General features: G+C 43.5%; 1 protein-coding gene and 3 non-coding genes across 4 annotated transcripts; 2 read left to right on the top strand and 2 right to left on the bottom strand.

Annotated features, from left to right (window-relative positions):
- The first annotated feature begins 1,566 nt into the window (after positions 1-1,566).
- On the top strand, positions 1,567-23,595 carry GUCY2D (guanylate cyclase 2D, retinal). Its single transcript, XM_072149905.1, has 19 exons — positions 1,567-2,077; positions 2,796-3,516; positions 4,809-5,107; positions 5,196-5,547; positions 7,220-7,304; positions 8,300-8,393; positions 8,488-8,619; positions 9,361-9,441; positions 11,738-11,914; positions 13,659-13,815; positions 13,904-14,053; positions 14,148-14,296; positions 16,769-16,932; positions 17,024-17,216; positions 17,324-17,498; positions 19,179-19,277; positions 20,771-20,865; positions 20,945-21,030; positions 21,701-23,595. The coding sequence occupies exons 2-19, from the start codon at positions 2,856-2,858 to the stop codon at positions 21,798-21,800; spliced, it is 3,249 nt and encodes a 1,082-aa protein (XP_072006006.1). The 5' UTR covers positions 1,567-2,077; positions 2,796-2,855; the 3' UTR covers positions 21,801-23,595.
- A 92-nt stretch (positions 23,596-23,687) lies between these two features.
- On the bottom strand, positions 23,688-23,769 carry TRNAL-UAG (transfer RNA leucine (anticodon UAG)). Its single transcript has one exon. It is a non-coding gene; the product is annotated as a tRNA-Leu (tRNA).
- Positions 23,770-24,615: 846 nt separating this feature from the next.
- Positions 24,616-24,697, bottom strand: TRNAL-AAG (transfer RNA leucine (anticodon AAG)). The gene has a single exon. It is a non-coding gene; the product is annotated as a tRNA-Leu (tRNA).
- A 380-nt stretch (positions 24,698-25,077) lies between these two features.
- On the top strand, positions 25,078-25,151 carry TRNAI-AAU (transfer RNA isoleucine (anticodon AAU)). Its single transcript has one exon. It is a non-coding gene; the product is annotated as a tRNA-Ile (tRNA).
- The last annotated feature ends 638 nt before the right edge of the window (positions 25,152-25,789 follow it).

Below are 25,789 nucleotides of genomic sequence, written 5' to 3'. Positions count from 1 at the left end.
CCCGGTTGCCTTGTCGCAGTGCTCCCCCAGTAACCAGGTCACAGTGCTCCCCCAGTTGCCCTGTTGCAGTGCTCCCCCAGTTGCTTTGTCGCAGTGCTCCCCCAGTTGCTTTGTCGCAGTGCTCCCCCAGTTGCCCTGTCACAGTGCTCCCCCAGTTGCCCTGTCACAGTGCTCCCCCAGTAGCCTGGTCGCAGTGCTCCCCCAGTAGCCTGGTCGCAGTGCTCCCGCAGTTGCCTTGTCGCAGTGCTCCCCCAGTAGCCTGGTCACAGTGCTCCCCCAGTAGCCGGGTCACAGTGCTCCCCCATTTGCCCTGTCACAGTGCTGACCCAGTTACCTTGTCGCAGTGCTCCCCCAGTAGCCGGGTCACAGTGCTTTCCCAGTTGCCCTGTCACAGTGCTTTCCCAGTTGCCCTGTCACAGTGCTCCCCCAGTTACCTTGTCGCAGTGCTCCCCCAGTTGCCCTGTCGCAGTGCTCCCCCAGTTGCCCTGTCACAGTGCTCCCCCAGTTGCATTGTCGCAGTCCTCCTCCAGTAGCCTGGTCACAGTGCTCCCCCAGTTGCCTTGTTGCAGTGCTCCCCCAGTTGCCCTTTTACAGTGCTCCCCCAGTTGCTTTGTCGCAGTGCTCCCCCAGTAGCCAGGTCACAGTGCAGTCCAGTGTCTAACAGTGTTAGATACTGTTCTGCACTTGTAGTATACAAGAATGTGGACTTAAATGGCGATAACCTGTATATCAACATAGACAACTAACAACCAACACTCAGTGCTTGATATTAGCCAGGATATGAGTGCTTGAGGACAGGACCTTCGAAGTTTGTATCTTGTGTACTTGTCTCCTATTGGTGGAGAAGCAGTCATGTGTGCCGCTTCGCCAATCAGATTAAAGTAATCTGATTGGTGACCCATGTTTATAAGAAGCTACCCTGACCCCCACCACCACTAGACCCCCTACCTTCCTCCTAAGACACTGTAACTGCCGTACCTAAATGCAAGAAGGGCCCTCACAGAGAATGTGAGCAGAAGGAACCGTGCGCCACATACAGCGCCATATTGGAAATTACCACTGTCGATCATTTTGTTAATGAGCTTATTCTATATATATTTATGCATCATACATCCCTGCTCACTCAACTCACTACTCAACAACTGTGTAGGCTTTGTATAATTCTGGTGTTTCATTGTGTAGGCCCCCTCTAGCACCTTGGCCTCTTCACTCCCTATAACTATACCGTGTACAGGTGATGTATGAGGTCATAGATTCTAAACCAATAGGGATTGGCTAGGTATACAATGCTTACATAAGAAGCATGACCTACAGTTTTATTGGTGGCACTCTCTACCCAAGTGTGACTTTCGAGTTCTCGATAGACATTACACATCTATATCCATTTACCTCTCTTGTATTGTGTGCATGTATCTCGCTCTCTCAGCTATCTTCTCTATAAAGAAGCTACAGACCTCTGAGGGCGGACGCTATTCTGACACACAGTAAGAGGTGACCTAATCTTTACCCCCCTTCAGCACTGCTTTGGCTAATCAGCTTAATGAGTTCTGAGAGAATTGTTAGAAGAGGGGGGTTAGTGTGACAGGTGGAGGAGAAGTCCTGACATTTGCCTATCAATAAAAAGAAGAATATTCATTTCTCAGAAAGTGGACCGGTAGTGGTGGGAAAAAGTCCATGGATGGTTAAGAAGAGGCACTTTATGGGAATACGTGTTTTATTTTTCGATTTATTTTTGGTACCGAGATTGGAAAACCACAGAGTTAGAAGTCAGAAGATAAAGCCAATGAAAGATGGTAGACAATCAAACATCGGAGTTGAGGGACTGTAGAATTTGACAGCAGATAGACAAGAAGAAGAGATTAGGAGGAGGAGAGAGAAGAAAAAAGAACAGTCCAGTAAGTAGAAGATAGGGTAAGGAAAAAAAAGAAGATTAAAGATCAGGATTAAGTTTCTCTGCGTCTTGCTCCATCTTCTTGTCACCGCACTGATCGGTGGATCTCGAGGAATCTTCAACCTTCCGAACATCTATCGACAACCAATTGTGTCAAACTTTCCGATGAAGACCCAAGAGATCCAGGTTAGTACTTAACTTAAAAAACGTGGAATAAGATGTCTGAAAAAATGTTTTTGGTACGTTTTTGTAGGCACAGGACCTTTAAATTAGCATATGGATTTATAGTTCTACAGAATCTACGTAGCAGAACACTGCTCAATTGATTAATATTGCCTCCAAGGAACCCTATTGAGATAGCCTTCTACAATTCCATAGTGGACCTCTTAAAGGATACCTTATGTATATAAAAAATCTAAAAGCTAAAAATATTTTTTATGGGAATTTTGGGTCCCTGCCGAGCAGGATTCATGCGTAGTCGAAGAATTATCTTCTTTTGACAGATTTGGAGAAGAATTTTGAAGTTGGGAAATGTTGAGTGGTCTTCTGCTTAAAATGGTCTTTAGGGGTCTTTAGTTATTTGCATTTCAAATAACAATAATAATATGACCTAATATTATAATATAGGGGTTTCCTTCTCTGTAAGGCTTCTGTATTTACCACCCTAAAATCCTACAACTATGTATAGTCATTCACATTAAATTTGTGTAGTTGTCACAAAACATATGTGACTGTGATCAGGTTGTCCAAATCCTGCTTGACCTTTCTATAGCCTTTGTAAGGAAAATCCCTGGATCATTCCTAGGGCCACAACTGCTAAGCCTTGGAGATTTCTTCTACAATGATCTAAAACTTGTCATTCTTTATGTCTTTCTGCTCGCCTGTCAAAATGTAACCCAAATAGACAAGAATCCACCCATCAACCTTCACGATGACCACCAGTCTTTGAAATCGTGCTGACATCATGCCTCGTCCAAGATCTCTACTCTTCCTTTCTAATCACCCGAGGTGGACATTACCATCTGTGATGGTCTTATATTTACTCTTTCTAATCATCTTACCAAACACTATTTGGGCAGCCACCTTTCGAATTGGCTTAGTGGGTCCTTGGACTTGTGACCCATTGATGGCAAAAGCTCTTCCTGATGTGGCAGCTCGTCTGGCCATTTCTGACTTAAACTCGGACCATAGACTTGCTTCTGGTATTTGGTTTGACCATACGTTGTTGACCCAAGGATGTTCTGCTCACCGTGCATTCGCATCCTTTGCTCTAATGGAACATTCAGTGGCCGCTTTTGTTGGACCAGCCAACTCTGCCTATTGTTCTGCTGCAAGCCTTCTCGCAAAGGGTTGGAATAAACCAATGCTCTCTTGGTCTTGCCTTGGAGTTCTGAGCCCCCTTCCACACCCAGTCCACATTATTTATTCTGTGTTAAGCTTCTTCCACTGGGCTGGTGTAGCAGTGATAATGGCTCCTCAAGAGCATTGGATTGGTGCTGGCAGGGAAGTAGCCGATGCTCTTCGTAACTGGGGCCTTCCTGTTGGACCAGTAGTTACCATGGAAGAGGGACCTGATGGAGCAAAAGAAGCATTAAAGAGAGTGAAAAGAAAACGAAGAGTCAAAGGTAAGTTGTGTTTTCCTCCAGATGTATATAGGGTTATTTTCTACCTACTCTCCCATGGGTTTAACACTTTTACAAGAACTGTTCACACTTTACTATTGGCTTTCGATTGGAAGTACACTGGGGTACCATTGCACAATGCCCACCTCGGATGGAAGGCTACGATGTATGGTACTATATGAAACAATTTAATATTTCATATAGCAATAAAATACATATCGGGCTGATATATGGGTACACCCCACGTATAAAAATTTGACGCAAATACATACTACACTGTTTAAATCTATAGTACCTCCTTTTCCATTTTTTCTTTTTGAGCAGTTCCTGTTTCCCAGTCCCTTCATAATTTTTGTAAAATAATCGATCCAAAATCTGAATATCCGACATGCACTGGAGGAGATTAACGAAGAAAATTGCACCAAAATTTTGCCATAATTTGCACCAAAAACCTTATCTTGCTTAGCACCACATTTTTTTATGGAATTTATACAGTTTCTAGTGTTTTTTTTAAAGAGTAGTGCGTAGTTGCACAGAAAAATCATGGATGGCCCAAGTTGAAAGTGGGTTTAGCTTTAAGGGAACCTGTCAGAAGAAATTGACCTAATTAACCAAAACTAGTATGTTGTCAAGTTGCTATAGGTTTTTTGGTTATATTTTTTTCATGGCCCAGCATGGTGACATAATTAAAAAAATCTACTTTGAAGTGAGATATAAATTGGCTGTGTAACGTCAGGGAGGCAGAGAGGTCAGTACTGAAGTCAAGCTCTCCATACCTCACAACACGCCTACCACTGACATCATTCACTAGACTTCCGGAGAGCCAGTTTGTGATCTTCTTGGAAATGGGGGCATTAAACACAGTAAAGAGGGCATTTCCTCAGCAGGGAGAGCTTGACTTCAGTGCTGAACTCTCCACTTCTGTGACAACCAGTTTACATATCACTTCAAAGTTGATATTCAAGATGATGCCACAAAGTTTGTCCATCAAAGAAGCATGGTCTGTCGACAGGTTCTCTAAAAGTTGAACTGCCATGCCGCAAAAGTTGCATAAACTTCTCCAACTTACCCAAAAAGTCCCAGTCCTGTTCTTACCCCTTGTGTCCCTTAGTGCATGAGTCTGAACCTGAAGTCAATGGATAATGACGAATTTAGAAGTGGACGAATTTAGTTTGATGTGTCATGGTCATGATAATGACTATGCAGCTAAAGGCATTGACGCCTCAACCTTCCAAAGATACCAAAAAAAGGCACTTTCTAAAAATGTCAAAATAAATCTCTTGTGTCTCTTGTAGTAGTGATCATGTGCATGCACTCTGTCCTGATTGGTGGAGAGGAGCAGCGTCGTCTTCTGGAAATAGCTCATGAACTGCGCATGACAGATGGTACAACAGTTTTTATCCCCTACGACACCCTCCTTTACAGTCTTCCATATGACCGCCCCTTCTCGGTCTTCACCAACAATACTAAACTACGACGTGCCTACGACGCTGTCCTGACGTTGACCATCACCTCACAGCATGGCAACTTCTATGATACTTTCCAGGAAGCAAAATCCAATAATGAGGTCCCGCGAGATGTTGATCCCATGGAGGTAAAACACACTTGCTTCTCAGCCATTCAGTCATATTAACTGTATCATCTCGTATTAATTTGTGTCCATGTTGTGTTCTGATATTTAGGTGTCACCACTCTTTGCCACCATCTACAACTCCATCTACCTTATGGCCAGATTAATCGAAAGGACTTATCGAACCGGACAGAAAGTGACGGCTTCATCCATTGCCCGGCATACTGGCGACTTACATTTGGAAGGTTTTGGCTACCCTCTAAACTTGGATGCAGATGGGGACTCCCAGACACCGTATGTCATTCTGGATACCAATGGGGAGAGCAGACTACTTACCCCTGTATACACCATCAATTCAGCCACAGGAGACCTACATTACTTGAGAAAAATTCATTTCCCATACAGTTACTATCCCGGAACAGACTCTGATTGCTGGTTCGATAGGAGCTCAATTTGCATTGGAGGTATGTGATCGTATACTTTGATGGAAGGTATTCCCAGGATGAGAAAAACATGGCTGCCTTCTTCCAAAAACATGGTTAACTTCTTCTTCCAAAAACATGGCTGGTTTCCTCTCCAGGCTGTGCGTGGAGACAAATGTGCTGTTTTTGGAAAAAGGCAACTATGATTTTTGAATCTTTGACGAATCCTTTCATTTCAAACTTTTTTTATGGAGCAATGCTTTTGTTTGGGTCTGGGTTTATAAAAAAACCCCTAACATTTATTTTTAACCAAACATGAGTCCAGTTGGCCCATCAGACCCATCTTTGGTGCTCCTTGGACCTGTGTGGTGGTTCAGTGAAGTTGAGGAAGATCACCGCTTCCTTACTACACATGCCCCTAAGGTCCATCATGCGCACTGGGTCCACCACACAAGCTCCAGGAGTAGCTGACCCAGGAAAGTTTGAGTTTTTGGTGGATTTTTTGATGTGGACTTAGATATTGCCCTTAAAATATGGTTTATTGTCCCAAATAACACCTAGAACTCACCGTATTTGCCTGTCCCGGTGCTGTTTATCCATCCATTGGCAAGAATGCAATAAATGTTAAAAAACAATTCAGCGCCTAAACATTTCAACACCTAGTTTAAGTCATAGTCATTCCATGACTAAGACCATGGGGGCAGATTTACTTACCCGGTCCATCCACGATCCAGCGTCGCGTTCTCTGCGCTGGATTCGGGTCCGGCCGGGATTCACTAAGGTAGTTCCATTAGGTGGCGCTGCTGCGCTGAAGTTCCCTGGAATGCACTGAAGTACACCGGCCTATTCCTAGTGAAGGTAAGCGCGAGCCCCGCAACACTTTTTTCTTTTAAATGCGGCGGTTTATCCGAATCCGTTGGGGTTTCGTTCGGCCGCGCCCCCCGATTTCCGGCGCGTGCATGCCAGCGCCGATGCGCCACAATCCGATCGCGTGCAGTTCAGGGGAAATCGGCGCAAAACGGAAATATTCGGGTAAAACCTCGGGAAAACGCGAATCGGGCCCTTAGTAAATGACCCCCCATGTGTCGTAATGTGTAGGTCTCTTTGTGTTCTCACCATGCCGTAATCCATGTTTTAACTTTAGAAACAAAAATTGGACACCGTTTTAGTATGTATTTCCCAAATAGCACTGAAAAACATGGCAGACATGGGATTAGGGGGAAGAGGAGGACTATCCGAACACATCTGTGTCCCAGTTTGACTTGAGGCATCACCAGCTGTCAGCCAATACTCCAGACCAGGAGGACCAAGTTGTGTAGAAAAGATCTTATGTCCCATCATCTATGGCCTGTAATTCCACCAAATGTATAACATGGTTGAGAGCTTCAACCCAATGCAACCAAGAGAGGGGTTCAGAGGATTTCTATAGGCGGGGAATAATCCGTCTTGCCACCATGAGGAAATATCTAAGTGGACCGTATAGGTCCAGGGAACGAGGACAGAAAAGCCACTTCTGGAGAAAGGCCAACTGATGGGTGGCAAAGATCATTGTACAATTGGCCAATGGCTTGTCGGAGCTGTGCCACAGGAAGGCATTGCCCCCAGATGTGTCACATGGTACCCACAATGCCCTCAGATCTCAGAGACCCCTGGGGGCATCTTATGTCTGATGTTCTATTCCATCAACTTAGAATCTGATTTCTATATGTTCCAGGCGTGGATCCTGCATTTGTTCTGCTGATTTTCATCCTCATCTCAAGCTTTTTGCTGACAGGAGCTTCACTTGCGTTTTACATAAGGTAAGTTTGTAGCTGGACTTTGAAATGTATGTATATTCCAGGATTATAGCTTCTCCAAATGCTCTGGATGCATGTCCTAACACTGCTGTGCCCTTTAAGCACTCTGCAGTCAGCATTAGGTATTGTCACCAGAGACATGTGTAATACCACTGTAAATGTTGTTAGTAGCAGCAGGACTGTGAAATATGGATTTAAATTCTGGGATTGTAGTTTCTTCTAGTGCACTAGGGGTGTGTCCTCACACTGCTGTGCCTTTTAGCACTCTGCAGTCAGCATTAGGTATTGTCACCAGAGACATGTGTAATCCTACCACTGTATATGTTGTTAGTAGCAGCAGGACTGTGAAATATGGATTTAAATTCTAGGATTGTAGTTTCTTCAAGAGCACTAGGGGTGTGTCCTCACACTGCTGTTCTCTGTGCACTCGGCTGTCTCTGGAAAGATGTAATCAGACCTTTGTTTAAGTTAATAGCAGCAGTACTGTGAAATAGGGATTTATATTCCAGTATTGTAGCTGCTCCTATTGCAATGTGGGAGTGTCCTCACACTGCTGTGCTCTTAGCACTCTACAGCCAGTATTAGGTATTGTCCCTGGAGAGATGTATAGTTATAGATTTGTGTATGCTATTGGTAGCAGCAGGACTTATATAATGGATAAAAAATGGATTTATATTCCCAGATTGTTCCCTTAAATCCATAGACGATGTTTCCTTACACTGCTTTGTTCTGAGCTCTCTACACTGATCCTCTGCACAGTGGTTTGCCTCTCTATGTGGGTTTTATCAGAAGCCTGCAGCCAGCTTTACTTGGGGCCGAGAATAGGAACTACCTTCAAAAATCTGCTTTACATGGAAAAAATAAAAAGTTTTTGAAGATTTTTGAAGGTGGGGAGTGAAAAATGGAAACACAAAATGGAAAAAGGGCCTCGGCGTTAAAGGGTTAAGATACAATTTCCCAATTGATGCTTCTATAAAACCCATGTATTCCCCATACAGGAGAAGACTTCAGCATGCCAGACTCTTAAGGGGGCCTCATAAGATATTCCTCACCATGGATGATCTAGTATTTGTCTACACCCAAAGCAAAAAGGTGAGAACAGAATCCAAGACGGAGGACACGTAACACATGGGGGGGGGGGAGACCATCTCTATCTACTGTAGATACAATCTTCATCTCTCTACAGAAACTGGGAGACGACAGCCGCTCCAGCATTCTGGGAAAGAGCGTCAGCGAAATTAGGACCCCGCGTCATTCCATATCCGGGAAAAGTATGACGGCAGCTACTCCCTATACAACAAGTGTGGCGGTCTACGAGGTGAGCGGTGTTTTTGTTTAGATTTTTCTTCCCTTTTCCGTTCATGGTGCTGCATTAGGGCTTATTTTTTCTGGGACATGTTGCATTTTATAATGGCACATTAAAAGTTTGGTTTCCATCCATAGTACTGCGTTAGAACTTGTTTTTTGTGGCACATATTACATTTCCTGATGGCACGTCATAAGTTTGACGTTCTCCTGAGCCTTGTTCATACGTAGTCGGTGTTTGCTACATAAAGCGGTCAGTGCCCCAAGTCTTTTTGACCAAAATTTGGGACATCGCCTTTCATTACTTCCATTCTTTGTTGAACGTCTTCTTCTCGAATGTAATCACCGGCAACAACGTTCCTTGTTGTCCATCTTTGATTTTCCAATAAGCACAGAAGATATTATCAACGATGGACAACAAATTTAGCCCGGATCTATTAAAAATAGAGTTTTGTTTGGGGGTCTTTTTTAAAAGTCACAAAAATATAAATCTCATCATCTTATCCTGGAACCAGAGGCCCCGATTCTCCTAAATAGTGGAGGAACTTCTGAGATGTCCTCTCCATATCTATGACTAGGCCGTTCTTCAATGTAGACTCTATGCCAAATGGAATTCGAAGACCTCGGCATCTCCTTGCCTGCCCATACGCATGTGGCTATATTTGGTGGCCCAAATGTTTTTCAGGTGATTTTTGTACCTGGATGTAAATAGTTACTTATACTCCAGTGATACGTTTTATGTGTTATTCTCCAGGGAGACTGGATATGGCTCAAAAGATTTCCTGGAGAGAAACATGGAGACATCCGGCCATCCACCAGGAACGTATTTTGCACGGTAAAGGAGTCATCTTCTGGAGTAGTAAAGCATTTAATATTACATACATATCTGTGTTGTTAGATTGCCCACCATGTGTAAGGTGTCCCCCATCCAATGTCTGCTGACTTGATTGAAGGCACCTTGGCTTCCTGGAGTGCTGTAGGTCCCTAGTAGAGGTGTGCATTATGCTGTTATCAGTTTCCTGTGTTCTACACCACACCTTTGTTGTACGAATCTGTCTCTTCCCTGAAACTGTGTATTCTGTTTCATGGTGATGACTTTGGCTTGATCTGTAGGTGTCTGCCTTGACCTTCAGCTTGTGTCTGTCTGCCTTGACCTTCAGCTTGTGTCTGTCTGCCCTGACCTGCAGCTTGTGCCTGTCTGCCCTGACCTGCAGTTTGTGCCTGTCTGCCCTGACCTGCAGCTTGTGCCTGTCTGCCCTGACCTGCAGCTTGTGCCTGTCTGCCCTGACCTTCAGCTTGTGCCTGTCTGCCTTGACCTTCAGCTTGTGTCTGTCTGCCTTGACCTTCAGCTTGTGCCTGTCTGCCCTGACCTGCAGTTTGTGCCTGTCTGCCCTGACCTGCAGCTTGTGCCTGTCTGCCCTGACCTGCAGCTTGTGCCTGTCTGCCCTGACCTGCAGCTTGTGCCTGTCTGCCTTGACCTTCAGCTTGTGTCTGTCTGCCTTGACCTTCAGCTTGTGCCTGTCTGCCCTGACCTGCAGCTTGTGCCTGTCTGCCCTGACCTGCAGCTTGTGCCTGTCTGCCCTGACCTGCAGCTTGTGCCTGTCTGCCTTGACCTTCAGCTTGTGTCTGTCTGCCCTGACCTGCAGCTTGTGCCTGTCTGCCTTGACCTTCAGCTTGTGTCTGTCTGCCCTGACCTGCAGCTTGTGCCTGTCTGCCCTGACCTGCAGCTTGTGCCTGTCTGCCCTGACTTGCAGCTTGTGCCTGTCTGCCTTGACCTTGCCCAGTCACTGACTATTCCCTCCCTGACAACACGTTTTTCTCAGTGGGACCCATACAGGGACTGCTTTGAGAGGTAGTGGCCTTGTGATTCTGTTGTACCGAAGTTAAGATCCACTAAACGGGGTCAACACCCCTTTAATATTATCCCTAAACTAAAACGTTCATAATTGTGTCTTCCCATCACAATAAACCAGGTATTCCCTACACAAGCAAATCACATTGAATTGTCTTGAAGTTCATGAAAATATCTTACGCTACATGTGCAGTTGTGGAGAATATTGGAGAGGGCCACAGGTCAGTTCAGTATGTTCTCTAGACATAACTTCATAACATTGTTATGAAGTCATGGTGTGTCCTACCCAGATATCGGCTACATTTCTGGAACCTGAGAAGATGGATGAACACCCAGCTGGCTCTTAGTCTGTTCTAAGACCATCAGATGGAGAGATATGCGAAACTTCCAAGGAAAGTGTAGAGTCCAAGTCATCTTTGGCATGGTCGGAGTGGGGAGCCTAGGACCCACCAGTGAAATTGATTCTGTGGGCCCACCTACTGCTGCATGGAAATATAACTTGTATATTCTTAGGCCACGCGTAATCAATGCATTTTAATTGCGTTTTGAAAGGTGCAGAAAATGCCCCAGGCAAAACCACATCACAAATCAAATCGGTATTAATGAGAGTGAAAAAATACAGATTTATCTTGAGGTGCAAACACAATGGGGGGGGCGGCATTTATTATTGGCTTTCAGACGAAAAAACTTTTTTTGGCACCGGTTGCACCATATTTATTAAGTGTCGATGCCACAATATTGGATACACCTTTCTCCGGACACTGATAGAGTTGAAGGCAAAAACGGAGGTACCATTTGGACATCACCAAGAAAAAAATTAACAATATAATCATATACAGGCAGTTTGTAACTAGGAGTCGTCTGTAAGTTGGGTGTTCTTAAGTGGGGGACTGCCTGTATGATATTTTACAGTTTAAAAAGTTTCAAAGTTTCATATCGACCTTTGTCAAGTAGATTTGCCTTTGATAATAGAAGAAAAACATGGAGACGGGTATATACTGTATACATACTGACAATATTTACAAAGGGTTATGCAAACCATACGTAGAACAAGATGTACAAGTCAGTCAAGAAAGGCCTGGAGAAGAAATAGTTTTCAGACAGGCTACCTTGGGTATGCAGGATTGACGCTTCTCGATGTAGATTGCTCTCCGGCATCAAGAAATCAGGACAAGTTCGGGAGACACATCCAAAAATTTTCCCCAACGTTCCACATGGAATCTAAGACATAGTAAGTAAAGGGAAATAACCCGACTTTCTTTTCCGAATTCTTTTTCAGCTTCGTGAATTGCGCCATGAAAATGTGAACCTGTATTTGGGGATGTTTAATGACATGGGGATCCTTGGGGTAGTGTCGGAGCATTGCTCTCGCGGAAGCCTAGAGGACCTAATCCAGAACCAAGATATGAAGCTGGACTGGATGTTCAAATCTTCCCTTCTTCTAGATCTTATTAAGGTAAGAATATGAGTGATGGAGCTTGATTTTCCCGAATCTCACATGGAGTCACGTTTTATACGATTTCTATCGTTCGTCACTGTGTTGGGGAGTCATTGGGGGGGGCAATTCTTTTTTTTTTTTTGCGCTAGGTGTGTTTTTTTTTGGTGCAAGATTTTAGCGGTGATTTGCACTGTGATGTTATATTGTGACGTAAGAAGAACATATATGAAACCACATTCATGAAAAGGTTAAGGACTTGGTAGACTTGCTTTTTGGTGGACTAATTATGTACCAATGATTGTGCCAAAAAAAGTGTTTGGAATCTAGAATTACAGGAAATGTGTTAGGATTCAAAATCCCTTTTTCTACATAGATGTCTATATTGCCCTCTCTTGACCCTTCTGTTGTCACCAGTTGTACAGAAGTGCCTGGGGGGTGTTACCAGACCACCTCCAGGCCCCACCTTCTGTACCTTTATCTATGCCCCCCACCTTATTAGAGTATGGCCACTGCCTGATCCGAACCATCTTCCTCTCGCCAACATCTCTGTGCTGTCTTGTGAGGTTCCGCTCCTGTGCATTAGATATTGTTGTCTGATGGCTTTTCCAATCCATTGTGCATGCGAAAGAGCGCACCAAGCAGTGGGCACAGGTGCAATGGGGGGGTGTTAATTCAGTGCTGGAAAAGGAGAATGGAGGGTCTCTGGTAATGCCCCTAACTGCCATTGATTTAGCCCCCAATATGCTAATTGGGCTAGTTACAGCCAAATGGGCCTCTCTGGGCAGGGGAAAGCAGTCTGACACCACCCATGTGACAGTGGAGAGTGTAATTAGCATATTGGATGTTGAAACTAATGTCACTGATCACTGGGGAAAAATGGGGACTACAGAATGACTCCCTATTAAAAGGAGTTGGTCATCTCCCAAGTCAACTCACAGGTAAAACCCGCCTTGTATCGGGCACTGTATAAGCTCTCCAGGCGATACCGTTCTTGTTTCCAAGCCGGGATAATTTAGTGTTTACCTACAGCTTCTTGGTGCACCTGGGGCATTGTTTTACAACTCCTTTCTGCAAGGGGTACAAAAAACATTCCTGTGGTGCTGAGCAGCCTAGAAAGAGGAGAACAGGTGATCCAGTGGTCATGACCGAGCCCTCGGTGTACCGGGAAACTTATTGCCATAAATACTTGTTTCACATGTGACTAGGGAGGATGCAAAGAGTTGAAGTTGATTTCATTGATTGTCCAGCAATAGTAAGCTTGGATTGTTCGGTATTGTATACTATCAAGTGTGGGGTCAGATTAACTTCTTGGATAATCTAGTATTACCATTTACGTTCTTCACTAAGGGGTCGTAAAGTAGGCCGTTGGCTATTGGCTTACTAAAAGTGTTGCACAGTCTTACCATGTTCTAGACTGTCTTATGACCCCTTGGATGCCACAGTCAATAGTGACTACAGCATTTAGGTGGTTTTAGTGGGAAGGTCCTCCCTCTCACCCATCGTCCATTTGGTAGTGGAATCGAGGCTGGCCAAACTTGTTAGAAGCCTAAAATTGTCCAAAAGTCTCTAAGGCCCCCAACCTAATAGGAAACCCTCCAGTGTACTTCTGCATAGCAGTATGTCATTAAAGTTTGTTATGTTTTTTCAACCCCAAACTATGAATGCACTATCATTAATATCCTTGGATCCTTGGCAATAGATCGATGAGCCACTCAGGCCCTTCACATATTAGGTCATTCTATTTTGTTGTATCCGATTTCAGGGCTTGAAGTTCCTTCATCACCGAGAAATTGCTCATGGACGTCTGAAGTCCAGGAATTGTGTTGTGGATGGTCGCTTTGTCCTGAAGTTGACAGACTATGGTGTAAATGAATTGTATGAAGCTCAAAGATTAACTCAGGATGAACCCAAACCCGAAGGTAGGATCATAGAATGGCTGGAACGGGGAACCTCTACATCACATCCTTTATAATGTCCTAACTTAATCAAGTTTTTTTATCATTGTAGATCTGTTGTGGACAGCTCCAGAACGCTTACGTGATCCATATTTATTGACCAAAGGTTCCTACCGAGGAGATGTTTATAGTTTTTCGATTATAATGCAGGAGGTGATTGTACGGGGGACTCCATACTGTATGTTGGAGCTTCCTGCAGATGGTAAGTATAAACTCTTCTATTATAATATTTTATCACACTTTTTCTTTTCAAAACTTTCTACAGTTTTTGAAAAAAATTTTCATGTTTTTGGTAGAAATAATACGCAAGGTTATTCGTCCTCCACCGCTCTGCCGTCCGTCGGTATCTCTAGACCAAGCGCCTCCCGAATGTATTCATCTAATGAAGCAGTGTTGGAGTGAACACCCAGACAGAAGACCAAACATAGACCAAGTTTTCGATCAGGTGAGATGTCCTTCAATGTTTTTGAGCTGTGTTAGTACTGGAGTAATTATTTTAGTAACTTTTTTTTTACCAAGCAGTGTCTAGTGATCAAACAAATGCAGTACATATCCTCGTGCATGGTCATGCTGGTCCACCAAAGGATTTTTTGGTCGGCCGAGGCTGTAACAGAACGAGGGTACCTAGACGTTGAACAAAAACATCCTAATTTTGTAGACTCCTATGGTTTATGTTGTGTTTGAAGGAGTATTTTTATTTGGTTGGCCTGAGGAACCCTAGTCTAACGCTGTCCTCATGTAAACAGGAGTGTGGAATGAATGAGTGTAACTATAGCATCGCAACATATAAATGGGAGTGAACCATCACCAAAAGCCTTGCATCATTCTGGTTGAGTCTACGTTACAGGAAATTTCTTTACTTCTCAGAAAGGACTAAATGTTGAAATAATTCAATAAAACAAAGTGATTGAGTGCATATCTCTATGGCAGTGATGGCGAACCTTTTAGAAACCGAGTGCCCAAGCTACCACCAAAATCCACTTATTTACTGTGAAGTGCCAACCTGGCATTTTAAGTAGTAACGTATCACTTCCTGTTCCTCCACATCTTGTAATCGTATCGGCCACGTGAGGACACCAATGCTGTTGAAAGAAAGAGTGCAAATTTGGACTCTCATTATAGCTTCTCTTCAGGGTCTCTCTGTAGAGAAATAGTGAAGGGTCCAGCAGGGGGACCTCAAAAAGATATTGCAGCCCTGTCCACACCTTCTCACTGTTCCCGCAGTTTCAAAAAGCCAATGAAAGATTTGGTGGATTTGTTCCTTTCTGGTGAACTCTGTCCTGTGGTAACCTGAGTGCCCACAGAAATGGCTCTGAGTGCCACCTCTGGCACCCGTGCCATAGGTTCGCCACCACTGCTCTATGGGGACCAAAAAAACAGCAGAATCCTGTAACAAATTACTGGTGTGGATCCATTGTGTCACCAAACCAGTTTCGGTTTGGATCACTCGTAATGTCGTTATCGAAGGGACCTCCTGGAACCAAGGGTTTTTTTTTAAACCGTGGAGAAACATAGCAAACATACGAGGACATTCACACAGGAACCACAGCCAAAAAAAATAAAAAATCCCAGGCAACGGTTACAGCAGCTGGGGACATCCTTACTGCTTGGGGGAGAACTAGTGTCTCGAAGAGCCATCCAACACTCCCGAACACCTGTTTGTAGATGAAAAAGTACTTTGTCTTGGATGGACTTGCCAGTGACAGCAGATGAGCTTTGCGTCCACCCCTAGCAGTTGACATGTGGTATGTAATATGAGATAAGCTGAGTATGCATGGTCAAAGAAGATTTTACGTTGTCGACTGACTCTGAAGCCAAGCTGCTATTATTAACCGTCCGGTCATGATGTTACGTCTCTGCTTTCCAGGGCTCCAGAATTTGCTCTCGATATCTCTACATGAATCATTGTAAACTCATGGCTACTCTTGCATCTCTTTTAATCCCTTTACGGTAATTATCATTGACTATACTTCCCTGCTTAGTCCAGTTTCACGAGTCTGTTGATTTTGGATTAGCTTTATTTCTAAACCTTGTGTCATCACGAATGTTTGTGTGTGTTCTACATCATACGCATTCTAAACCACTTTAAGATCCTCTTCTACGGATGGAGGATGCTCATTGACATCTCCTCTTGTTCCTCTACATCAAAATTGTCCTAAAATAGTTTCCACCACTTAAAAACACAAATCTTAAAGCCTTCTTCGTTCCTGTTCCTGTTTCCCACATCATTGGCTCCAATGACGCTTTCCTTAAACTCTTCAGGTCCGTCGCCAGCACTGGGCATACCTGGACCAAGAGCTGGTGGGGGGCCCCCCTAAGGATGTACATAAGGAATTCATGAGGGTGAGGGGGACTGTATCTAATAAATCCATAGGGGGTGAGGTGGCTTTAAAAAAAAAAAACATGAGGGGGCTGTTTGGGATAATAAAGTAGGGAATATTTTAGGAAATAGGAGACTGTTTTAGTTTCTGAGTTTTGAGTTCACTGGGTTCACTGCAAAGGGGCCTAATGAGGCTCTGTCGCCCAGAGGCCTACTGAAACCTGGAGCCCACCCTGATTTTAGTCATCCTCCCTTTGCCTATCCAAACCTTGAAAAACAAGCTTATTTTTCAGGAACACCATGTAGGCAGTGTCCTCTCTTGTTGTACGCCCCCCTTTAGTAAGCTCCTATTTATTACGCTTTTGTTTTCATGTTTATTCATGTAGTGCATATAAACATTCTAGAACACTCCATAAAATATGAATCATTTGAAAATTGATACAATTTTTGCATTAGAAATGTTAAGGTTCATTACCTTAAATGGGTGAAATAAGAATTTTTTTGAAGGCTAACCCAATTTATGTTTCAGGTAGTATGGCCAAATGTTGTTCTCTGACTATTCCTTTATCCTGTGTTTTTGTGTCATTTTGAATTCAGTTTAAGACCATAAACCGTGGACGGAAAACAAACATCATTGACTCAATGCTTCGAATGTTGGAGCAGTACTCCAGTAACTTGGAGGACCTGATCCGGGAAAGAACTGAAGAGCTCGAGGTCGAAAAGCAGAAGACAGACAAGCTTCTCACTCAGATGCTTCCACCGTAAGAGCTGTGGTCAAAAACACTGAGATATTTGTTTAGACAAGTAAAAATATCCATGTTCATACTTTTTTTGGTGGAATTTTTCCCCCAGATCTGTCGCTGAAGCTCTAAAGACCGGTACCCCTGTGGAACCTGAATACTTTGACCAAGTCACTATATACTTTAGTGACATTGTAGGTTTCACAACCATCTCCTCCTTGAGCGAACCTATCGAAGTTGTAGACCTCCTCAATGATCTCTACACCTTATTCGATGCCATTATCGGATCTCATGATGTCTACAAGGTGCGGGATTTTAACAGTACCCATTAGAATATGGAACTTGTAGATTATGCATTTTGTGTTTTTTAGGGGAAAACTTCAAAGATTGTCCTTTCTTTCTATCTTTAAAGGTGGAGACTATCGGTGATGCCTATATGGTGGCATCGGGTCTACCTAAAAAAAACGGGACTCGTCACGCAGCTGAGATTTCTAACATGTCTTTGGATATCCTAAGCTCTGTAGGATCATTTAAAATGAGGCATATGCCTGAAGTACCAGTCCGAATACGCATTGGGCTCCATTCTGGTGAGTTGAGGTTCGCTATGGACATAAGGTTATGGATCTAGAGACTAAAGGGGAAGCAGTGGTAGAAAAGGTGCACCATAGGCCCTGGGCTGTTCAACAAGCTTAGTCCTCAAGTCCCCCCCCCCCCCCCACATCCATCCTGCCACATAATGTATCTAAGACAGCTCCACCTTTCTGTACCGGCATGATATCTTCTCAATATCGTCAGGCCAATCTAATTGCCCATTCAGGTCTTGGTTTTGCAGTTTATTTTAGACTTTATCGGCCTTCTCACCGATACATTTTTATACCTTCTTTGTCCATAAAAGTGGCAAATTGTCTGGCAATTGAAAAACAATAAGAAACCCTTTTAGACCAACATATTTGGTACAAAAAATATAGATATCCAGCTGTAGCCCCCGGCATTGCGTTCACTAAATAGTTGCTCTTAGCTATAACAAAATAGAATGGGTTAACAAATAATATTTTATATCAATCTCTATATCTATCTATGACTCTGGGGCTCATTTACTAAGGGTCAGTCGGACGCATTTTCGCCGGGTTTCCCGGCGATTACTGTTTTGCGCCAAATTGCCCCAGGATTCTGGCGCATGCGATCGGATTTTGGTGCATCGGTGCCGGCTTACACGAGACAGAAATCGGGGGGCCTGGCCGTCGGACAACCGTGGAATTTAAAAAAGGAATTGTGTCGCAAGATCAAGCACTCACATGCACCAGGAAGAAGAAGGTGAACTCCGGCGGATCTCAGCACTGAAGCGACGGATGCAGGAACTCGGGCACACGATCTTAGTGAATCGTGGCAGACCCGAATCCTCATCGGACAAAGCACCACGGGATCGCGACAGGACCCGGTAAGTAAATGTGCCCCACTGTCTGTCTCTCTCTCTCTGTCTGTCTCTCTGTCTGTTTCTTTCTGTTGGTTTCTGTCTGTCTCTCTCTCACTCTGTCTGTCTATGTCTTTGTTGCCCTCTCTCTCTTTCTGCCGGTCTATCTCTCTCACTTGCTCTGCCTCCCTCTTGGTTTCTGTCTCTCTTTTTTTCTGCCTCTCTCTCTCTGTCTCTTTCTCCCTCTGTCTCTGTATGTCTCTGTCTGTGTCTCTGTCTCTCTTTATGTCTCTTGGTGTTTTTCTCTCTTGGTGTCTGTCTCTCTCTGTCTCTCTGTCTGTCTTTTGCTGTCTCTATCTCTATCCATATTACCTCACACTTAAGCTGTCTTATACTCATTGCCTATAGGCACCAATCAAAGCCCAGAGCTCTTATTAATGTGGCAAAATAGAAGCTGAGCTGTGATTGGATGTTAACTGCCACAGCAGCAGCAGACAATGACTCCTGTATAAGCTGGTTAACAAGTGTATTTTAGGAAGCGTGGATTAAAAATTTCAACTGAAAAACCTGAAAAATCTACGATGAGTCACAGATTCCTTTAGCGAACGTACATACATACATATAGAACTTTCCGTTAGTGATCTCAGAGTGGACGGTAGTAGCTGCACAGCTCTCCGACACTGCCCGTTCATCATATGGACATTTTGCTATTGTCGTGGGCCTTGGTTTTTGGGTGGGAGCCCTAAACAGCTAATTGATAATCAACTATTGGAGGGAATTAAAAAATGAGTTCTTCCATTTTGTGGTGATTCCACCGGCTCTGTTCTTCCATCTTACTCCATCTGTCTCTCCTCAGGACCATGTGTAGCTGGCGTGGTTGGGCTCACTATGCCACGATATTGTCTCTTTGGTGATACGGTCAATACGGCATCTCGTATGGAATCCACCGGTCTACGTGAGTGTTGGATTTGGATGGTTAAAGTCTCCTTCCAGTATCTGAGTCGTTGTGTTTAGAAATGAGGACCACCGGCTTGTGCACGTCTCCTTGTACCTGTGTTTGGAAAGGTCTTCACAGAAGCCACCAAAGCACTAAGAGGATTGTGTGGTGGCAGAGCTTGGGTTACTTCCAATCACTTGAGCTACAATGACCAAGGTCACCACCCCACCGAGATGTGAACTGCGATTCCATCTCTGTCCACTGTGCCACTTCTGAAGTTCAATAGGTCCTTAACCCCTTAAGGACATAGCGTTTTTTTTTCGTTCATTTTTCGCTTTCCACCTTCAAAAAACCATACCTTTTTCAAATTTTTGTGCATAGAGCTGTGTGATGGCTTGTTTTCTGCATAAAATTTTTTTACTTCCCAGTGAGTTTATTTATTATTCCATGCCGTGTACTGGGAAGCTGGAAATAAATGTGGTGAAATTACCAAAAAAAGCATTTGCGTGACGTGATACATCTGCTTTATTCTTTGGTTCGGTACGATCACGGTGATACCGAATTCATACAGAAAAAATGTTTTTGCCGTCTTTTAACACTAATAACTTTTTCATACTTTGGTGTACGGAGCTGTGTGAGGTGTCATTTTTTTGCAGGATGAGCTGACGTTTTCATTCCTATCATTTTGAGATCTTTGCAACCTTTTGATCACCTTCTATTAAATTTTTAATGTGATGTAAAAGGGTGTAAAAGGAGCGTTTCGGAACATTTGGGCGCTATTATTCATTATGCGTCCAACCGGTTTTATATTTTGATAGATCAGGCATTTTGTGACGTGGCGATAAGCTAACGTGTTTGTGATTTGTACTGTTTATTTCGTTTTATATCAGTTCTAGGAAAAGGGGGTGATTACATTTTTTATTTTTATTTCCAACTTTTTTTTTTCTTAGACCCTCTAGGGTACTTTAGCCCTAGAGGGTCTGATCGTTCCTACCATATACTGCAATACTTCTGTATTGCAGCATATGGCGTTTTTACATAAGATTCATTACAATGAGCCACTGGAACATTGTCGTGAATATTCAGAAACCATGCAGCCTCCTGTCTGACAAGACCCAAGGCTGTTATGGCAACCGATCGCCTCTCCCCATTGACATTAGGGGGAGCGATGATCGGAACAAAGACGGCACCACCGATCGTGGTTTTTAGCGGTGGGTGTTTGCTGCAATATGCAGCAAACCCCACCTCCGTATGCAGAGGGCTCAGTCCATGAGCCTTCTTTATACGGACTGAGCACCTCTGCGCCGCACATACGGAAAGAGGTTGTTTTTATCTCTATAAGCTCTGGAGACACAATGGCCTTGTAGGTAAATTCCTTCTTTGTGTTCCGGTAGCCTATTCAGTGGCCCCTAATGGAAAAACATGAATACTTTCTTTCAAAAAAACATAGTTGGCTATAAAGTTTTTGGGAATTTACAGACTTGTTCTGACTTTCGACATGTTCCTCCCAGCTTACCGTATCCACGTCAACATCAGCACCGTCAACATCCTGAACTCATTAGGGGAAGGATACAAGACAGAAACGAGGGGTAAAACTGAACTCAAGGTAAAGGGATATCCTATATTATAATGCCCAATGTTTACGCGTTCCTTCGAATTTTCAACAATTGCCCTTCTTCATTTAGGGGAAAGGAGTGGAAGATACTTATTGGCTGGTAGGAAAGGAAGGATTCAATAAACCTTTACCGACCCCTCCAGATATTGTGCCGGGGTAAGTCTCTAGGGTGTCATTCTTTATTCTAAACTGCAAGATCTTAACTATTTGACTTTGTCCATTCATGCGTCTTGTGTTGGGCATAATCCAGTATTTGGGTGAACCGGACTAGATGATGTGTGAAACGCAGGCTTCTCTATTCATGAAGCACATGGTCACTTCTCAGTTCTAGACTGCAGGTTTCTGTTGGGCCTTCTTGTCTCAGAGCTACCCATCAGTCCCCAGGGTTTCCGGTCCTGTTAGTCAGGACATAATAACATTTATTGTGCATGTGATGGCCAAGCCAATTGCTGTGGATGGTTTGCTCGGCCATCACAATGACGGAAGAGTTTGCTTCTGGTCCAATAGCACTTTAAGACCTGGGGAGCGGAGAAGAAGAGCTCTGGAATCAAGGGGATCTCCAATGAAGTGAGTTTAGGTCATTATATTACTTTTAACTTTTTGTACCATAAAACTAACTTACCCTGAGCCCAACCATGAAAACAATTGAAGACTCATGTTGACCTCAATTGAAGTCTAGACAAATATTCCCACTAGGGTCAGATGGATGCTCTAGTATAATCCATCGCTCCTATGTTTTCAAAATGTTAGTTCTAAATAATGGATTACAAAAAGTTAAGCCTTGTATGATCTGTATATTATCACATGCCCATGTCACTTCCCACAGGATGGGTAATCATGGTATCAGCCTTGAGGAAATTCCAGAGAGTAGAAGAAAGAAACTTGAGAAGGAGAGAGACAAAGTCAACCAGCAGAAGTTAAAGTGATTGACTCGTCTTTCGTCCATGACTCTACCAGTGATGACTCTACCACCAATAGCCTTTGGTGAATCCTATGAACGTGATGCAGCATTCACATTTTTCTGCGGAAACCTCACACTGAAATATTTTCTGGACTTCTGGACATGAATCCAAAAATGACTTTGTTGAACAATGCATTGTGTGGTCTTCTCGTCAAAATGTGATGGTAGCTGAATGGTGAACTTCTGAATCGCTACACTATTCTCATCATGTGGAAGAAGTTTGAAGGTGTTCCTCATGGAAGATAATCTAAGCCATATCCCATTGTAAGGTTATCTCACGCCTGGAATCAAGCTCATGGAGTCAATGGACTAAATGTTGACGTTGATGGACCTTTTATGGTGGGTTTATGAGTTTTCAGAAAGACTAATACTCCACATGGGTTCTAGTAAAAAAGGTTGTGTAAGATTGAATCAGTGTGGTAACTAATTATTCCCCTTCTTCTCCTTGATGGAATTTATTCCCTTTATTTTATTTAAGGAAAAATGTAAGAGACGCCCCCCCCCCCCCCACCGATATATAGCCATTTAAGCTAGCCCCAATGACTGGTGGAACATGGTCCTTATTAATCCAAATCTATAGAAACGATTTGTTTTGATCCTAATAAATTCAGTCTTGGTGGTCCACTTACCCTGAGAAGTCCTGTATGATACTCCTAGAGTAACTCCTTTCAAGGTTTTCTATACCAAACAGCATGACAAAGTCACATGACCAGACTGGGAAGAGTCTGGGCCCCTCGAAGGTTCGGTAAGATGACTCTGGTTAGATATTTGCCTGAACCTTTGAGGTCCCGAGCCATGGCAGTGGAACCAGGTCTTGGTCACCATATCTTAGGTTCATGCATCTTGAGCTGTTCAATGTCTTTTTGTCAATGTCTTTCCGACGTACCAGACCCCTTTCCTCTATCAGGGTCCTGGAACTCTTCACCAGCCTGGAGGTGTGACTTTAGCTGGTGTTTGGCAATCATGCGGGACCAATAGCTAACATTTTAAATATATGTGAAAATCCAAAAATGTGAAGAACACAGATTGACCTTTGTGATGACATACATAGTCTGTGCGATGGGCACTTCATAGGCTTCCATATTGGCAAAGACAACCCTGTAATGTGAGAGACACTAATGGGGCCCAACTTTTGAGACACCTGCCATGAATCTTTCTTTAGGAAAGATTGAGGAGAGATATCGTATAACCGTATGAAAAGGTCGGCCATGGTCTAAGGTGTCTCCTTCAGCCCAACGATCATACGTTGGGTGGCTTGTGTCTGCCACAGTGAGGGCCTATTCCATTTGGTGGCTTTCAGCTTTGCCTCTCAGGGCAGTGTCCTGGGCCCCAATATGGGATATCAACAGGCGTTGTCTTAGCTCTATGAAAGGGAATAATAGAAAAACATGACAATGTTCCTTTAAGTAACCGTCCTCCCATGAAACAATCGTTTTTATAAAAAATACCTCCATCCTACGTCATATAGAACACAGTATAGTTTTTCTTATGGATTACATAGAAATTGGTGAAAATTAAAATTTCCACATGATATTGGAGGGTAAGGTAACGCCCCATAGAATTTTTGTGGGTTGTTTAGAATGTAACCATGGGTTGAAAAAAAACTATCTTGAGATTTAGAGGATTTATGAATGTAACTGGACATATGTATAAAAACTTCCCCATTGGATTGTTGTACATGTAAATACACTGATTTAGTGTAATTCTGTAGATGTAAACATTAAATTACATTGGGGTTTTTTATGTGATTACTTTAGAGTTTTTCCATCAAAGATTAAAATAAAAATGATTTTAAAAACCTTTGTGTAATAAAGTTTATGTGGGGGTCCGGGAACCATAAAAAAAAGTTACATGGCAGCGGTGGGATTCGAACCCACGCCCCCGAAGAGACTGGAGCCTAAATCCAGCGCCTTAGACCGCTCGGCCACGCTACCTTGCTACCTTGACCCTATACTTGGTGCTTAAAATGAATCACATTTTATCTTCTTAAAGGGGGTGTCAGATTAAGTCCCCATGAACACGACCACATAGGGGGTCGGTGATAAGGCTGTACAATTTGCAGCAGCATCATGGCTCCCAAGCAGGTCTAAAATTGGGGTTAATTTACAGATTACTGGGGTCCACACACCCACTACCACTTGTAAGAAGGACAGAGGTCATGGATAACAAATAAGAAGATAACCACAGGATCTATGAGTAATGTCCATGGATGTCTATGAGATATCCATTAATAATTGAAAACTATCACTTCTCCGGGACTTCTTCCCAGCTGCACCAATTCTCTGGAATGCCCTATCCTCTAGACCAGTGATGGAGAACCTTTTAGAGATCGAGTGCCCAAAATGAGACCCAAAAACCACTAGCTTTTCCCAAAGTGCCAACACAGCAATTTAGGCAGTAACAAACTTATTGCTACCAGAATCTTTGAGCTTCAATCCGACACCTTTTCACTCTTCGGACAGGACCAAGCAGCACAGGATGGGTCACTTTAAAATATCAGGGCACTACTTGGACTGCATGAGACTACAGGAAGATACCATGTCTGGCAAACTCTGTGCCCGGGAGACAGCCCGTGTGCCCGGGAGACAGCCCGTGTGCCCGGGAGACAGCCCGTGTGCCTGGGAGACAGCCCGTGTGCCCACAGAGATGCCTCCAAGTGCCATAGGTTCGCCACCACTGCTCTAGACTGTTTCTATCTGCACAGCGGCTAAAGTGTGGACAGGAGGACAGTTTCTTTATCTGTTCGTGCGGTAACACACAAGAAAACAAAAACCATGAGTTGGCAGCAGTGGGATTCGAACCCACGCCCCCAAAGAGACTGGAGCCTTAATCCAGCGCCTTAGACCGCTCGGCCACGCTACCTGATATATCCTGACTCTTCTTTTTTCTTTAAAAAAAAAAAGAATAGCACTGTTTATGTTTGTATCTATTATTTTTGGGGAAATTTGAGAATCAACACCTGGGATATATGGTTTTACATAGCCGCAATAGATTGTCCCCTAATTGTACTGGATCCTCTAGTCATAGAATTGGGGTTCATTTACAGATCACTGGGGGTCCACATCCCCCCCCCCCCACAACTGCCTCGGTCTCTTAGAACCTGTATTTCTCTTAATAGAAGACCCTATATAATCTCTTGGACCGGTTATAGAATCTTTTTGTGGACCAGTGGGATGTCTAAGCCCTCACTGCCCGGCAGGAAGGATGCGTGACAAAGTGTCAGACAAGCAGCAGGGACTCATGGCCGGTTAGCTCAGTTGGTTAGAGCGTGGTGCTAATAACGCCAAGGTCGCGGGTTCGATCCCCGTACGGGCCAGTAATGTTTTTGTTTTCGTCACACAATACTGGAAGTTTAACCCCTTAAGGACGCAGCCATTTCGTAGCCTAAGGCTGAACCGCATTTTTTGGATTCTGACTTGCGTCGCTTTATATGGTTATAACTTTTGAACACTGTTACTTATCAAAGCGATTCTGAGATTGTTTTTTCCCCACATGTTGTGCTTCATTTTAGTGGTAAATTTTGGCTGATAAGTTTTGCATTTATTTACAAAAAAAAAGAAAAAATGATGAATTTTTGGAAAAATTTGCCATTTTCAAAATTCAAAATCATTGAGTTTTCAGGCAGATAGATTTACCACCTAAATAAGTTGCTGAGTAACATTTCCCATGTGTCTACTTTACATTTTCATCATTTTGGAAAGGTCTGGATAATTTATTTTGATGTCACGCGGCTTACAAATCGAATATCGCTTTTCCGGATTTTCAGAATTGACTATTTTGGGGATAATCACAGTTTTAAATGAAATTTTACATATTTAGCATCAAAACCCCCTATATAACCAACCCATTTTCAAATCTGCACCCCTCATACTATCAGAAACAGCTTTTAGGAAGATTGTTAACCCCTTGAGATCTTCATAGTAATTGAAATCAAAATGGAGGTGAAATTTTGAA

This window comes from Engystomops pustulosus, chromosome 4, assembly GCF_040894005.1.
Source record: "Engystomops pustulosus chromosome 4, aEngPut4.maternal, whole genome shotgun sequence".
In the NCBI taxonomy this organism is placed as follows: domain Eukaryota; kingdom Metazoa; phylum Chordata; class Amphibia; order Anura; family Leptodactylidae; genus Engystomops; species Engystomops pustulosus.
The sequence above is the reverse complement of the archived record's forward strand: the minus strand, read 5'-3'. Positions and strand labels throughout refer to the sequence as shown.